Source organism: Microplitis mediator, chromosome 3 (genome assembly GCF_029852145.1).
Source record: "Microplitis mediator isolate UGA2020A chromosome 3, iyMicMedi2.1, whole genome shotgun sequence".
Classification (NCBI taxonomy): Eukaryota; Metazoa; Arthropoda; class Insecta; order Hymenoptera; family Braconidae; genus Microplitis; species Microplitis mediator.
In genome coordinates this window covers 12,490,018-12,506,591 of record NC_079971.1, presented here as the reverse complement: position 1 = coordinate 12,506,591, position 16,574 = coordinate 12,490,018, and the positions used below count along the sequence as shown (strand labels likewise).

General features: G+C 34.8%; 2 protein-coding genes across 2 annotated transcripts in view; both read left to right on the top strand.

The window, feature by feature from the left end:
* The window catches only part of LOC130665882 (urease accessory protein UreE-like), a 105,815-nt gene extending 102,600 nt beyond the window's left edge, over positions 1-3,215 (top strand). The window contains exon 3 of the mRNA XM_057466512.1: positions 3,153-3,215. Within this exon, the coding sequence (XP_057322495.1) occupies positions 3,153-3,215 (63 nt within the window). The remainder of the gene's footprint in view (positions 1-3,152) is intronic.
* A 189-nt stretch (positions 3,216-3,404) lies between these two features.
* LOC130665881 (uncharacterized) lies at positions 3,405-7,090 on the top strand. Its single transcript, XM_057466511.1, has 3 exons — positions 3,405-3,495; positions 4,054-5,079; positions 7,059-7,090. Exons 1-3 carry the CDS (start codon positions 3,405-3,407, stop codon positions 7,088-7,090), a joined length of 1,149 nt encoding a protein of 382 aa, XP_057322494.1.
* Positions 7,091-16,574: the final 9,484 nt, after the last annotated feature.

Genomic DNA, 16,574 nt, shown 5'->3' with positions numbered 1-16,574 from the left:
TAGCCGTTATGGCTCACCGATGGTAAAAACTGAAAATAAAAATAATAAACACAACAAAAATATCCCTTGGAGATGCCCACGATCCCCACTGGATACACAGCTCTTCTCAGGCTGGGTTAGATAATCGAATTGGGCGCCAGTTCATGTACCCCCACGAACAAAAAAAATATAATCAACAATAAAGTAAAAAAATGAAAATGAAACATGGAAATAATAAAAATCAGAGAGCAGTTTCAGGTGTTAGAAAAGGATCGCAAGAAAAGGGATAGTGTGCAATAAATAAATAACAAAATTAAATAAATCCCAGGTTGGTAGCCATTTAACAACCCGTTATATTTTAAATTATAATCTTGTTTCAGGGGGTATATAAAAACAATAAAGAATAATGTAAATAATAATAGTTTACTTCAACATAAACTTTACCCAATAGTCAAAGAACGCAAACAATATTTGTACAAAATGTACGACTTGATATCACTCGCACGTGATATCAACAAATATAAATAATTATAAATAATAATTATTGTGCACACAAATATAAATTTCTCACAAATTATAATTATATAATACGCTTAAATGTTTTAATGCTTTGAGCACTTGTAACTATTTACTGCCCGTAATAATAGTCGCTGGTAATACTTGTAAATAGTTACAGCAAATAATCACCAGTGTTTATAAATAATAATTCAATAATTGTAATAATCAAAGCACAGTAATACGAAATGATCACAAAAATTGAAATTACCAGAGTAAATATTTAACGCAAACAATAATACCGAAACACTGAAGATATATAATTGATTGTAAAATAATTCTCAAAATAATAAATACTTATCACAAATAATAATTCACATACGAGTAGATATTTAACACAAAATTAATAAATAATAATTATCAAATAAGATTATCGCATGAAATCAAAAATATTTCCCAGATAATAATTAATTAAGTGTAAATATCCACCGCAACTACAATAGATCGTCCCCAATAATATTTAAAATGATAAATAGTACACGGAAAGAACAAGATAGTTCTGGCAAACATGCCAGATTATTCTCAGATACATCTGAGTGAAAAAAAAATTTCAGATGCTTGTGAGGTCTATCCAGATAGAACTGAGATGAATGTAGATTATATTGAAATCTATCTCAGATTTACCTCAGATGCATCTTGGATTATTTATTGTTAGATACTTCTGGCGACTATCCGAAATAGTTCCTAGAAACATCTGCATTGGTTCAGTATCTATCCGAGATTATTCTCAAGTAAATCTCCGATACTTTTTGGCTAGCGCATGCGCGTAGATTGATTTTCACATATATGGAATAATTCTATTGTTTTTAATAAATTTACTAAATTCAAAACTATTTTTTATGTTATATTTATATTTATTTTTGCAACAGTTTAATAAGTTTGCTAGCCACTTACTAAGATTATAAGTGGGTCCATTAATCGAAGATACAATCAACCTATAAGGTATATTGGGTTTATGTATCTTTGGTAAAGCATACGCTCTACGTAAATTACTTTTATGTGTTATTAAACTATTTCTAGTGTCAGATGTAATGTAAAACTTTTTTTCCCATTTATTTATTAAATCATTATTGCTTTTTTCTAAAGTGTTGTTGTAATTTTTAAATATTACTTGCTCATAAGTTGATGTATCATTTAACATTTCAATTACTTTATTTTTATATTCTATTTTGTCTAAAATCACTGTTGAGTTGCCTTTATCGGCTCTAGTTATCATAATGTTTTTATTGTTTTTAAGAAATGATTTTATGTTGTATGAGTTAGAAGTATTTGAATTATAACTATAAAATGTGTTTGATAATTTATTTATGAACTTGTTTCTTTCCGATATTCTTTTATCTTTATTAATCAAATAAATTTTAGATTCAAAACTGGTTATAAATTTATATAGTGGAAAGGATTTTTTATCATCTAAGCTGTGTTTAGGACCCAGTTGTAAAACTTTGGCAATATTATCAGGAATTTCTATTTGGCTTAAATTAATTAACCATTTGTTATTTATTTTATCTATTTTTTCATCTAGTCTATTGTTGTTGTAATTTGATAAATGATTATAAGTAGGTATATATTTTTTTAGATTATTAATTTTTGTTTTATAATTACTATTGAAAATATTTACTAATCTTTTTATTTTAGAATTTTGTGCATTTATAAAATATAAAATATCATTATGATCAAGTGATCTTTTTATATCTGAATCTAAATCGCGTATTCTACTTATTATTTTATTTATTTTAAAATATAATTCACTGATATCTATTTTTAATAATTTAACTTGAAATTCATACACTAATTTTTGTAATTTATATTTGTTTTTACAAACTTGTAAGTATTTACTTTTAATAAATTTATAGTTCATTGATTTAGGAATTAAATGTAATTTTAAACATTGTTTTAAAAATTTAACTTTACTTAATCTTTTAGCTAAATTGTATGTAAATGTTGTTCTTGATTTTAACTTAACTATGATGATGTTTCCATATTTATCATTTAGCTTTCCTCATTCCATGTTTAATGCCTTGAATAATTATAAGTTGTTTCTATTTTAATATACATGAAGGATGTTTCATTCATGTATTTTTTGATTGGTGTTTTATATTATTTAACAATGAAATCACTGGCAATCCTTGCCATAACTTTAATTATGATCAAGTTAAAATTTTAGATATAGAATCAAATTACAGAAAGAGATTAATATTGGAATCAATATATATAGAAAAAGACAAAAATACAGTCAACACGGAGAAAAAAATATTGCGCTCATCGCTCACCAACGGAGAGCGACAGTTGTATCGTGACTAGTACTAAACCGTTGCTTGATTTTCACGATAATAAATACCGATATGCTATATCCATAAGATCCTTATAACAGCTATTTGAGTTATTGCTACTACCACAATATATATATCGATATGAATTGTTTGTGGGAAAATGTTCCCTTTCTTTTTATTTTTAATTTATATTTAAATCTAAATTTACCTGTAAATTAAATTAAATTAGTAATTGGAATGTAATTAACTTCTTATAATGATAGGTAGGATATGACAGGTATTATTTAATAAAACTCGTGGTTTGGGTATATCAAAATCGAAGAATATATTTTGACCCAAAAAAAATAGGGAAAGCGCTACGGCATAAAACCCTTTGAAGAATACAATGAAAGATTGAGAATGTTAAGATAATGAGAATGAGGGTAACTCGTTGAACAATTGATACAAAATGAAATGTAGAGATGTGTGTGTGTATGTGTGTGTGTCAATGTGTACTGGGATGATAGAGAGTCTACTGTGGGACAGTTAAATAGTACTTGGTACTAATGCGATGGTAAGAGTCCACTGTGGGACAGTTAAATAGTACTTGGTACTAGTGCGATGTTAAAGAGTCCACTGTGGGACAGTAAAATAGTACTTGGTACTAGTGCGATGTTAAAGAGTCCACTGTGGGACAGTAAAATAGTACTTGGTACTAATGCGAGCGAATGAGTGAAAGCTTTCAGTCGATAACGATTGCGTCGTTAAATGTTTGTGTTATGAGATGCGTCGCGACGATGTTACCGATTGATCAGATCGGCGGTACGAATTGAGAAGTCAAAATTGTAATGGGATATTCCAATGACAATATTATGACGCTAAATTATTATTATAATTGTTCTTATGATTTGTAACAGATTGTTATTTAACTGCAGTTAATTAAATTCTCATCAATTGGATTGATGGCTGTGGTTAGCACGCGGCTATGGTACGAATGAAGTTGTATTTTAGATTATTTTTAATTTAGAAGGTACTTTAGAAATAAATAAACAGACAGCAACCGGATATCTATATCCATTAAGACGTATTTTTAAAAAAGTATTTGAATTGCCTGATGTGTTTAATACAGTTTTTGCATATATTAAACAATTAAAATGTGAGCCATCTCTCTCAAATTTTGTGCAAGGTAATCTATGGAAAAATAAAATAAAAAATTTTCATTCCACCAATGTTTTACCGATTTTTCTATTCAGTGATGATCACGAAACAGGTAATGGCCTCGGTAGTCATGCCGGTGTTCACAAATTATCGGGAACATATATATCTATACCATGTTTACCACCACACTTCCAAACTCTAAATTCTATATTTCATGCTGTTATTTATAGTTCAAAAGATAGACAAGAATTTGGTAATTATGCAGTTTATAGAACGTTAATTGAAGAACTTAGATTTTTAGACAAACATGGTGTTGAGCTTGATCTACCTCAAGGGAAAACGAAAATTTATTTCAAATTAGGTCTTATTTTAGGCGATAATTTAGGTCTCCATTCAATACTAGGATTCGTTGAGAATTTTAATGCTAGCTATAGCTGTAGATTTTGCAAGATGGATAAAATACAACGGTCTTTAGCAACTGTTGAAGACAAATCGTTGATACGTTCTTATCAGTATTATAAATATGATTTAAATTTAAAAGATCCTAATTCAACTGGAATAAAAAAAAAATGTGTCTTTAGCTCTTTACCTGATTTTCACGTTACACAGAATTATGCCGTAGATATGATGCATGACTTTTTAAGAGGGATTTTTCATTTTGATATGATCGAAATAATAAATCACTATATCTATAAAGCTAAATTGTTTTCTCTTGATGAATTGTCAAGTCGTATGAATGCTCACGACTTTAGAGTTGTAGAATCAAAGAATAAACCTCCTGAAATCTTAGATAAACATTTACAAACTGACAGTTTAAAAATGTCAGCAGGAGAAACATTAACTTTTATTCGGCATTTTGGTATCATTGTGGGTGATATGATCCCTGAGGATGACATTGTATGGCGAGTCTACTTGAATTTACGACAAATACTTGATATTATTTCTAGTAGGTCCCTTCAAAAAGAAAGCAAATTCTTGTTGGATAATTTAGTTTCAGAACATCATATATTAGTTCAACGTGTATTGAAACGTAAGCTAAAAGCTAAAGATCACATTTTATTGCATTACGGTTCTGTATTTATTGAATCTGGACCTGTAATTAATACCTCGAGTATGCGTTTCGAAGCTAATCACCAAGGTTCAAAACTCGAAACCAATATTTGTCATTCTAGAGTGAACTTATGTCAGACTTTAGCTACAAGACATCAACTGAAACTTGCTCATCTTCTATACTCTAATACAATGTTCCCTCCATTATTTAAATGTGGCCCAACTTATCAGCAAACATTGAAAAGCTTACAGCTTTCCTTTGATCTTTCTTTAAAAGAGCATATATTATTTTTAAATAAATTACTCTATTTTTATAAGTGGGTAGAAAAAAAAAGATGTTTGTTAAAACCAAATATGGTTGTATGCCTACCTGATGATTATAGACTGAGTTTCGGCGTTATTAAGTATATGTTCATAGAACTAGAAGTACTTTTTTTAATTTGTCAGAAACCCATTACTGTCTTCGATACTCATGTACATTCATTTAAAGTTATTGGGTTTGTTAACGAACATTCTATAATACGTCATGAAAATTTATATGATCCATATCCTTTAGCTTTAATTCAAAAGAAAAACACGTACTATGTAATGTAAAATTAAATATTTTAATATTTCAATAAAGAAACTTTTTAAATGTATATTATATAATTGAATTTGAAATTATTTCATACCACATACTGTAAAAAAAAACGTCATAAGTAAGTAAATAGTATTAATCAGTGTTTAAAATTAATAAAATGAATAAGAATATTCCAATTGACAGTAAAATAGTAATTTATTGACTCAATATTACACTGAACAAAAATTAGAAAGATTTAGTATTTACTAATTATAATATGCCTACGCCGTTAAAAAATAACGATATACAAACACACAACGACAAAAAAAAAATACGATTTATATATTTAATGCAAGAATTTCTTTTTCTTATCGATTAATTTTTTAATTTATCTTTGAAAAACAAAAAACTAAAATTTACGTCACATAATTATGTATATTCTATTACTTTACATTTCTTCATATTAAATAATAATTTTTTTAAAATAAAATTGTAATGAAGTTAAAGTTGAGAATTTATCTATTTTAACCTCAAATTTGTTATGGGTATTTGCCTATATAAATCATTTAGATTTCTGGCGTATCGTTAACGGAACAGTTCAAAAGATAGTGATTATAACAAAACGGATCGTTACTATAGCAAAACGATCATGTGATTTCGGGATTCGCCTGGATCGCGATAATCACGATCCGATAGACCAAGACTTTCCGTATACAACGGATACCCAACCGAGGAGAGTGAATATCACGATACCGTTGAGCGATGAGCGCAATATTTTTTTCTCCGTGAATAAAAGAAAAGATACAGATAATTTAAATGAATCATATAACAATCTTATTAGACAAAAATAGAGTAAGATATAAAACCAATAAAATAAATTAAAAATGTCATTATAATATCATCAATAGTCATAAAATTTAAAACTTATACAAATCAATTACAAACAATATTATAGATAATAGTTCAAGTTAAAATATCATAAAATATAAAAAATCAATGTGCCATCAAATAGAGTGGCTCTATTACCGACAGTTGCAATAGTAAAAGTAAAAATATAATAAAAGATATAAAATCAATTCACAAATAAATAAAATATCTCTATTACCGACAATTACAAGCTAACCAAAAAATATCACATTATAACAGTAATAGTTAAGGTACAACATTAAATAAAATTAAATAACAATAGTCAAAAGTTATAAAAAATATAAATTATTTAGTCAAAATAAAAAAAAAAAAGAAGAAAATAATGTTTCTAACAATACTTCATATAAAATAAGGTATAAAATAAAATAAAGTAATAAAATAACCTCTAACTTGGCACATGGTTTTCTAAATTAATATATATTGATTCCAGATTTATATTTAATATAATTGTATTTAAATTAAAAAAATATTTCATATTTACATGAAAAAATTTTTTTCTACATTCGATATTGTAAGTTAAAAATTTAATATATTATTAATTTTTTAAGTATAAATTGTAATAATAAATGTAAATTAACTAGGAAGTCTGAAGATGCTAGTACCGAGGGGCTAGCGAAATATTACACAAATAAAATATTTGAATGGATTGGTTTGCCAGTGATTTCATTGTTAAATAATATAAAACACCAATCAAAAAATACATGAATGAAACATCATTCATGTATATTAAAATAGAAACAACTGATAACTAATAACTTAGTTGTCGCTTTAAGCGGCAAATACAAATGAAGAATGAATAACCAAATAATAATTAGGGAATGGACTAGAAAATCGTGTGCTCTTGACAAATTATTTACCGTCAAGACATATAAACGGTCACCAATAATGATTCAATGAGAAAATAATAATTTTCAACTCCCAAGTTTTGGATAAAAATTTTTGGCCGGGACAAACAAGTACGCGAGTATATATATGTGGAATTTTGTTATAAGCACTAATGTATTTAGCACAAAGGTATTTACAGTCGTCGTTGTAAAAGAGCACTCGTATAGGCTCCATTGGTCTCAATTTTAAATACAATATTAACAATGGCCTCAATTCAAATCAATATTATTTTCCAAAAGGCCAATAAACTCGTCAATTATGCAAATTTGCTCAAATGGCGTCTTAATTTAGAAAATATTTGGCAGCAACAAGCACACACACCTTGCTCTTACAAAAGCTTATCCACGTCTGACCACGGCAGCACGTGTTTCTCACGCCGACACTTCGGCCGATGCCATCTTATAATTTTTCTCACTCAGACCAATGGAGAAATATACCTGTCGCATGTTAATTTTCTCACCAACATCAACATGATGCATGACTTGTTTTAGTGTAATTGGCCCATTCCCGACATTAAATGACCATTCGCACATTTCAGAGCCAATTATTAACATCATTTTACCGATAAATCTCGCATTGGTTTATTTATAAAACTAGTAAATTTATTTATAATAAATAAATTTACTGATGCCAATCGTTGCGTTGACGCGTATGCGTCAACCAACCAAAACAATGATAATAATAATCAAATAAATAAATGCGCAATTATTTATCCCAGCGGCTATTAAATCCATTTATCAGTTTATAAAATTCAGTAAATTTTACTGATTTCGCCGCAATTTTTACCTAGGAAATCAAACAAATAATAGAGACACAGTAAATAATATAAATTAATACATCAAATAATAATAATAATAGTAATGATAATAATAATAATATTTGAGACGTGTTGAGCAGCGTATTCTGCCATCTGTTGCCCCTCTCCGACCTAATGCGAAGATGCCGCGATATTTAAATATCGTGACACCCCCCACCAGGCCGATCTTAGCCCTCTGCAAGACCTTTGGCCGAGACAACAGCAGTCTTCACATCCATTTTAATAATAATAATGAATACTAAGTACAGGATCGTACAGTAACGGATTCCTGGTACTTGGCCGCCTACCGACACGAACGAATATAAGAAAATAGCAAATAATAAATAATAAGTAATAAGTCAAAGTCATGTAAAGAAATGAAATAAACGTAAAATAAATAAAGATTTCAAAATGCCGCTCAACCTCCCAGTGGTTGGTCCAATCGGTAGCGTCGGATTACCTCAGGATCCCATGTAAACTTGGGAAGGCTAGGTAGCGCCCACAACTGCTCGGCTCCGGTGCGGTGGCATTTTGAGCACCGTGTATGCCACTGAGTAATGCGGGGAGTCGGGTGCATGCAAACGTCACATCAAATCATACATCGTTCACGCACGGCCACCCGTGCCCGTCCATGTGGCTCATGGCAAATTTCGCCATCAAAAAACGCGACGCATTCGTCGCAGAACGGCTTAATTACTCGTGGCGGATTCGTGCCGTGCCGAGCTGCATGCTCAGAATCGCCACAACGCGCGCAGCCAGCCCGAACATCCCGTTGGGCCCACTGGATCTTCCAGGCATCCACCTGGGCGAAGAATAACCTTTCGACTGCCATCTTCCATTCATCGGTCCCGGGTTGACGTTCTCGAGCGTAACGGGCTCCGCTCTTGGCCTTGATTCTTCTTCACCCGGCCTTCTTCTCCTCATCGGTTAATACGGGCTTGACTACCCCGGAATGCACCCAATTTCGGGTACACATCAGATCTGTAAATGTTCAAATAAGTTGTTAGTACTCAGAATGGCTTCACCACCACATCCGAGCATAACCCACAAAAGCAGTAGACAATAAACAACGTAGTAAAGCAATAGGTAAGGAGCAATAGACAGACAGTGCGAGTAACAGAAGCAATAGATAGATAAGTAGAAACAGACCATTGGAGAGTCATCATGCGACCATCAAGATCGCGTTCATAGACGCCAGAGCAACCGAATTTTCAACCGCTTGGACCACATTCTCAGCGCGTTTGAACAATTTGAGCAGTTTGATGTGACTGCGACCCACGCATTTACCATTGAGCGTCTTTAACTCAACAATCACCGGTGTGACCACCTTATCAACCACCAATGGACCGACAAACCTTGGAGCTTATTTACCAACCACTTGTTCGCTCTTTTCCGACAGCACCTTGTTTGGACGATATACGAGATCACCGACTTCGAAAACCCCCACTCGGCGAGTTTTATTATAGTACTTCGCGTACCGGTCCGATGCTCGACGTATAGTTTGGTTGACTATGTCCCTCAGTTCAACCACTCGGTCCATACGTGATGCCCAAGTCAATCGATGCACATTTTCGTTGTTAGTGACTGCATCATTATTATATCCGTAGCACCTCATTGGACACGGATCTCGACCAAAGTTGAAAAAGGCTGGACTTACTCCCAAGCTTTCATGGTTGGCCGTGTTTTACGCAAATTGGAACTCATATATGTACTTGTCCCACTCCCGATGGTCATCTTCCAGATAACTCATTATCATGGTCTTTATATTACAGTTCACTCGTTCCACTGGGTTTGCCTGCGCGTGATAAGGCTGTGTGGTCATGTGATGGATTCCACATTCCTCAATAACGGCTTGTACATCTTTATTAATGTATTCGCGACCGTTATCTGTCCAGAACACCTTTGGAGTTCCCCACCGGTTCAGAATCACGTGTTTGAAGCTGTTGGCCACTGTTTTACTGTTTGAAGCTCTTACTGGAACACACTCAATCCAGCGTGTGTACAGGTCTTCAAAAATCAGCAGATACGCAAACCCAGACTTCGAACGAGTGAAAGACATGGTGTCTGCAGCTACTATTTCCCACGGTTTCATTGGTGCTCTGGTTTCCATTAATCCCAGAGGTTTTTGCTGAACCGGTTTCGAAGCGACGCAGGTTTCGCACTCCAACACGTAATGGCATATATCTATAGACATACCTGGCCAATAGTACCGTGCCTTGATCCGCTTCAGGGTCTTCCGGATTCCCAAGTGGCCTGATTGAGGATGGTTGTGAGCCTGTTGTAATACCCACCATTTGCCATTAGAAGGTACCACCAGTTTCCAACTCTTATCTCCATCAGCAATCAGACTCTACATTGGCGCAGATACTCGCTTGTACAATCGCCCATTTTCGAATCGATAGCCAACTATCGCATTCGGATCTGCTTCCAGCAGTTGACACTTTTCCGAGTACCAGTCATCGTCAATGTACTCGTCCAACACGTTCAATTCATCAGTTACATCCAGTTCATCTTCAAACCGCCGAGATAAAGCGTCTGGGGCCTCATTCTCTGACCCACGACGGTATTCGATTAGCATGTCATACTCGGACAATTCCAGTGCCCATCTGGCTAACTTTCCAGTGAGGTCCCGAGTATTCATCAGCCACCGGAGACTGGAATGGTCAGTTACCACCGTAAAAGTGTATCCCTCCAGATACGGGCGGAATTTTCTTACCGACCACACCACGGCAAGACACTCCTTTTATGTGGTGCTGTAGTTGGCTTCCGCTGGTGTTAAGGACTTACTTGCACACGCTATTAATCGTTCTTTGTCCTCCTCGCGTTGAACCAGCACTGCACCCAATCCGGATTGACTCGCATCGGTATACAGTACGAATGGTAATGTATAGTCAGGCGTACTCAGTACTGGGGCCTCCACTAGGGCCCGTTTCAACGCTTGAAAAGAAGCCTCCTCGACATCAGTCCACTTCCACTGGAGATTCTTTCGAGTCAGCCTGAATAGGAGTCCAGCTACGCAGGCGACGTTTTTGAGATGACGATGGTACCAGTTTATCATTCCATTGAACCGACGGACTTATTTCACGTTCTTCGGTGTCGGATAATTTACAATGGGCTCAATTTTCTCCGGATAAGGCCGCAATCCGTCCTTGTCCAACAAGAAACCCAAAAATCGAGCCTAAGACTGACAGAATTTACTCTTCTCAAAATTCAGAGTAGACCCCGCCTCTCGTATCCGGTTCAGAACTTCAGCCAAAATCTCCAGGTGCTTCGAAAATGTCGGAGTGATCACGATGATGTCATCTAGATACGCTGCAGCGTATGGTTTTAAATCTGGAGTGATTATACGATCGATTCCCCGCTGGAAGGTCGCCGGTGCATTGCATAAGCCCATTGGCATCCTCTTGTACTGATAAAGGCTTCTACCAGGTACCCAAAATGCTGTAAATGGCCGACATTGTTCAGTCAACAGGATCTAATAATATGCAGAGTTCATATCAATGGTTGAGATGTAATGGGCTTCCCCACAGCCATCCAATACTTCATGTATCGGAGGTGAACGATAGGTGTCACGTTCTGTCACTGCATTAACATCTCTAAAATCCACACATATTCGATATTTTCCATTGGGTCGTTTCACCATTACCGGTTGACTCAACCACTCTGACAACGCTGCTGGTTCGATGATATCCTCGATCACCATTTGGTCCACGATTTCCTGCATGGCTTCCAATACCACTGGTGATCGTCGGTAGACACGCTGTTTAACCAGTTTGTGCTCTTTCAATCGGATGTCATGTTACACCAGATGGATCAGACCCAACCCTGGGGTCATTAGACTCTTCTGGTGATCGATGAACTGCTGCAACCGCTTTGTTTCACTGTCGGTCAGCTCTTGTAATGCACAAAAGGCTTTACGAGGGCTAGTTGACGTATCCCGAGTCAACATGTGCCATTCCCCATCGCGTATTCGCCATAGATTGCGCTGTAAGTCTAATTGCATTTGAAAATGATCAATGAAATTCATTCCGATCCAATTCAACGACCCCAAACGTGGTATATAATGTATTGGAAATGTCACCTTTTCGACATTATCCAATGTAAATACCGGTCCAATCACACCTCCACTCTCATCGGTGGTATGATTGGCCATGCCAAATCTGGTGGAAATTTCTTCCACCATCTATGGACACCCTGAGTCCATCAATTTTCTGGCAAAAGACCCAAAAGCGGTAGTCTTAGCCCCAGTGTCGATAATGGCAATGCGAGACCTTTCCGCAACGCTTATCGAAACCATTGGTCGCGAATGTCCGGTTTTGAACCGCCCAAACCCATTGGCGATCTTTGACTCAGGTAGATCTCGCCTTGTTTGCATCGCCAGCAAATCATCAGTCAACACATCCATCGTAGCATCCAATTCTTGAGCTAAACCCGCACTGGATTGTTGACTGATGGCGTGTACCTCGACCTGGACACAGATTGGGTGCTGCTGATCGTCTGGTTGAGGGATTACCACGCTATGAGAACCATCACCCTCTATTGACGGCCCGCATTGGCGTTTTTTGGCTGGATTGACCTTGGTGGACACTGGCAAGTAACCGCAGTCTTGCCTACAGTCCCACATCTTGGACATACATCCCTGTGTGGTTCACGGCAATCATAACTTAAGTGTTGCAATGAACCACAATTGAAGCAAAATCGAGGTCGACGGAATGCTGGTGCTCGAGGATTCAAATTTCGTGGGCCTCGAGACGTCGACGGCTTAACTGGAGCATTTCCACCGGGTACCATTGGTGGATTGGACCTCACCAGTGGCATGTTCGGTGAGGTGGGCCGAAAATCCGCTTTTTTTTAATTTTCACTATTAATACCAAAAATATTTTTTTTTGTACAACAAAAAAAATTTTAGGTCGATATCTTAGGCTCGCCAAATCCCGCTAAAGTTAGAGGTTGTTTAAAAATTTTTTTCTAACTTAGGTGATAGGAAATTGAATTCCCTACAAAAAAGGTCCTATAATAAAATTACGTGAAGTTGATAGTTACTGAGATAATTGCAATTTTGCTCTAAAAAATGAAATTTTTCAAGATATTATCACTTTTTCAAGGTAAAAAATAAATTTTATTATAAAAATTTCATAGGAAATTCAATTTTCTACAAAACAGACTTAATAAAAATTTATTCAAAGTTGATAGTGACAAAGACAATACCAATTCTTGGTGAAAGCCGCCAAATAACGAGAAATGTGACTATCTAAACATAAAACTGCCAGTTTCTGATTAACTATTTTTTTTTTTTTTATATATTTATTTAAGGTCGCTTTTTAACAACGAAGGTCATTAGCGACTACTATGATTTACAATTGAATAAATTGAACTATATTTTGTATAAATGAGATTATTTTGATACAATTATCTTTGTTGTTTAACATTGATCTTAAATTTGGAGGTAAACCGTATTTGTTCCTCTCAGCTTGGTAGAGTTTGCAGTCGATTAGCAGGTGGTGTACGGTAATTCTTGCTATACAGCGGGGACATTCTTTTGGGTAATCCTTAGTGAAGAGGTAAATGTGGCTGAAGTTTGCGTGTCCTATACGCAGCCGTGTAATTGCACCTTGTTGTTTTCTGTTTAGTATCGGTGATTTTTCAAAGATGCTGTATCTTGCAGAGTGTAACTTGGTTGGGGGAAGCCGCCTCCATTGCTCATTCCAATATTCAAGAAGTTTATTATGGATATGTTTTTTAACTTCTTGGTGTGTTACCTCAATGTTTGTGCTTACGTATATCTCAGTAGCTTGCTTTGCTGCTTGATCTGCCGTTTCATTGCCTTGTATTTCTTGATGTGCTGGAATCCATGTGAGGATTATTCCGGTGTTGTCTGTTTTTAGTTGGTCTATGAGTTGATGCATTTTTATTATTAGTGGATGTGAGCTGGACATGTTACCGATAGCATGGAGTGCTGACAGCGAGTCAGTGTATATGATATTGTTAGATCCTCTGTGGTTTTTTATAAGTCCTAGGGCTTGGATTATGGCGGAGATCTCACAGGTAAACACTGAGCAATAGTCATACAAGCGATGGGTAATTAGTACTGTTGATTTGGTGGTGACAGCAAATCCTGCGTGTCCATTAATCAGTGATCCGTCGGTGTAGTATTCATGAAGGTTCTGGTATTTTTCTTGTATTTCTTTAAATAGAGTTTGGTACATGATCGGGGGGGTTGTCGGTTTGTAATATTTGCAGAGACTTAGATCAATTTTAATGGTTGAGGTTGACCATGGTGGGTGGTAACTTATGCTGCGTATTGCTGGTAAGGGTAATGCGATTGATGTTTCATTCATGTATGTGTGCATACGTATTCGAAGAGGATTAGGTAGCTTCTGGTTATTTGTATATACTGAGGTGAGGAAATCCTTAGTGACACAATGGAATGCCGGGTTACTTGGTGTGGCTTTAATTGTGGCTGTATATTTAAGACATAGTTCCTTCCTTCTAATATCTAGTGGGGTCATTGCTGCTTCGGCCACTAAGCTAGTAGCTGGACTTGTTCTGAAGGCTCCAAGGCTCAATCTTAGTGCTGTATTTTGAATTGGATCTAATAATTTAGGGGTTTTTTTTTTGGCTGATTCATAAATAATACCAGCGTAGTCCATTTTCGCCCTGATAAGAGCTTTGTAGATGGTTGTGAGTACCTCAGCGGATGCACCCCAGCGTTTGGAAGATAGACATTTAAGGATTTGTAAGCGTGCCTGACAGTTAGTTTTGGGTGATTTGATATGTGGGTTCCAAGTAAGCTGGCTATCAAAGGTTAATCCAAGGATTTTCATTGCATATACTTTTTTTATTGTTTGTCCGCATAATTTTAACTCAGGATTTTCTTTGGATTTATGGCCCCTTTTAACAATCATAAATTCAGATTTTATGGCAGAAAATTAAAATCCACTTGATTCAGACCATTCTTGGAGTTTATTTAATGTTTCTTGCATGATCTTAAATGTTAATTGATAATTTTTTCCTCTGAGTGCTAATGTATAATCATCGATGAACAAGCGACGATTGAGTGGGGGCTTAATTATTACTAGTGCTTCATTGATCGCTATCAAAAAGAGGAGGCCACTGAGGACTGAGCCTTGAGGGAGACCATTCTTAATTTATACTTCTTTGGATAAGATGTTGTGTATTCTTACTCTCATAATTCTGTTTATATTAAAGTTCGAGATGAATGCAATTAAGTTACCGTTGAGCCCAAGGCTTACTAAAATGAATATCACCCTGTTTACCCATGTCATCTCATAAGCTTTTTCAATGTCTAGTGACACCATCAATAGGAACTCGTCCAGTGTGAAGGCATCACATATGTCAGTAGTATGGTGCAACTATAGCGCCCCCCACCACAAAGTGGTGGTAGAGCGCAGAGCGTGGTGGGGACACTCGCGAGACGTATAACCAGCAAACGCAATATTATATATATATATATATATATATATATATATATATATATATATATATATATATATAGATGTACATGTTCTTACTTACCTTCTTAGCATATAATAACAAAAAATGTATCAGGTTTACTTACCTACCTCCCCGTTACATTTAATAATATTAATAAATAATTATAACTTTAAGTGATAAAAGGTCGAGAATTAAAAAATCTGTTTATGGATTTAGATGGCGATTATTTATTTGATTCTCCAAACATTTCGCAAAATATTTATTTGTGTAGTAGTTCTGATACTCTTTCGCTCAGCTCAAATATTGATTCCATATCACCCTCACATATATAAGGTCTATTGTAAGCCGCATATGAAATTTTGTTGCGCGTGTACTGCTGAATACGCACTTCGTGTATTTTTTCCAGCTCCACGTACAAGGGCTCCAGCACGATCGGTAGATTACACTGTGTTAATTTTTTTACATGATCCATCTTTTCAAGCCCTTCGATGGGTGAATAATCTTCGTAATAAAGGTCCAATATAATTTCATAAACGTTTTTAAGAACCTGTTTATATAAAAGCTTTGGTTAGTTTGCAAATTTCAAAATATTATTTAAAACTTTAAAATGATGCTTACTTCTCTCTCGAGGTTCAACAACGTGAGTATAAAATACCGTATTCCAATAAACACAGGCATTTTAGGTTTTTCACTTTATAATTTTAATATAAATTTTAATGTAAAAATTTAGCGTCCTCGTGATCTGACCACTTGAATTGTACTGAGTACCGTATTGTTAATCTGCTAAGAATGCTAGCGAAGAAGCTCTGATTACATACACCAGCAGATTTATATCTCATTAGAAGTATGTCTTACAGCTTCTTTGTTAAATTAAATGTAGACGTTTAAAATTAAAAAATATTCAAAATTTCAATTTTATTCTAATCTTTTTTAAATTAAATTAAATATATTTATTATTTTT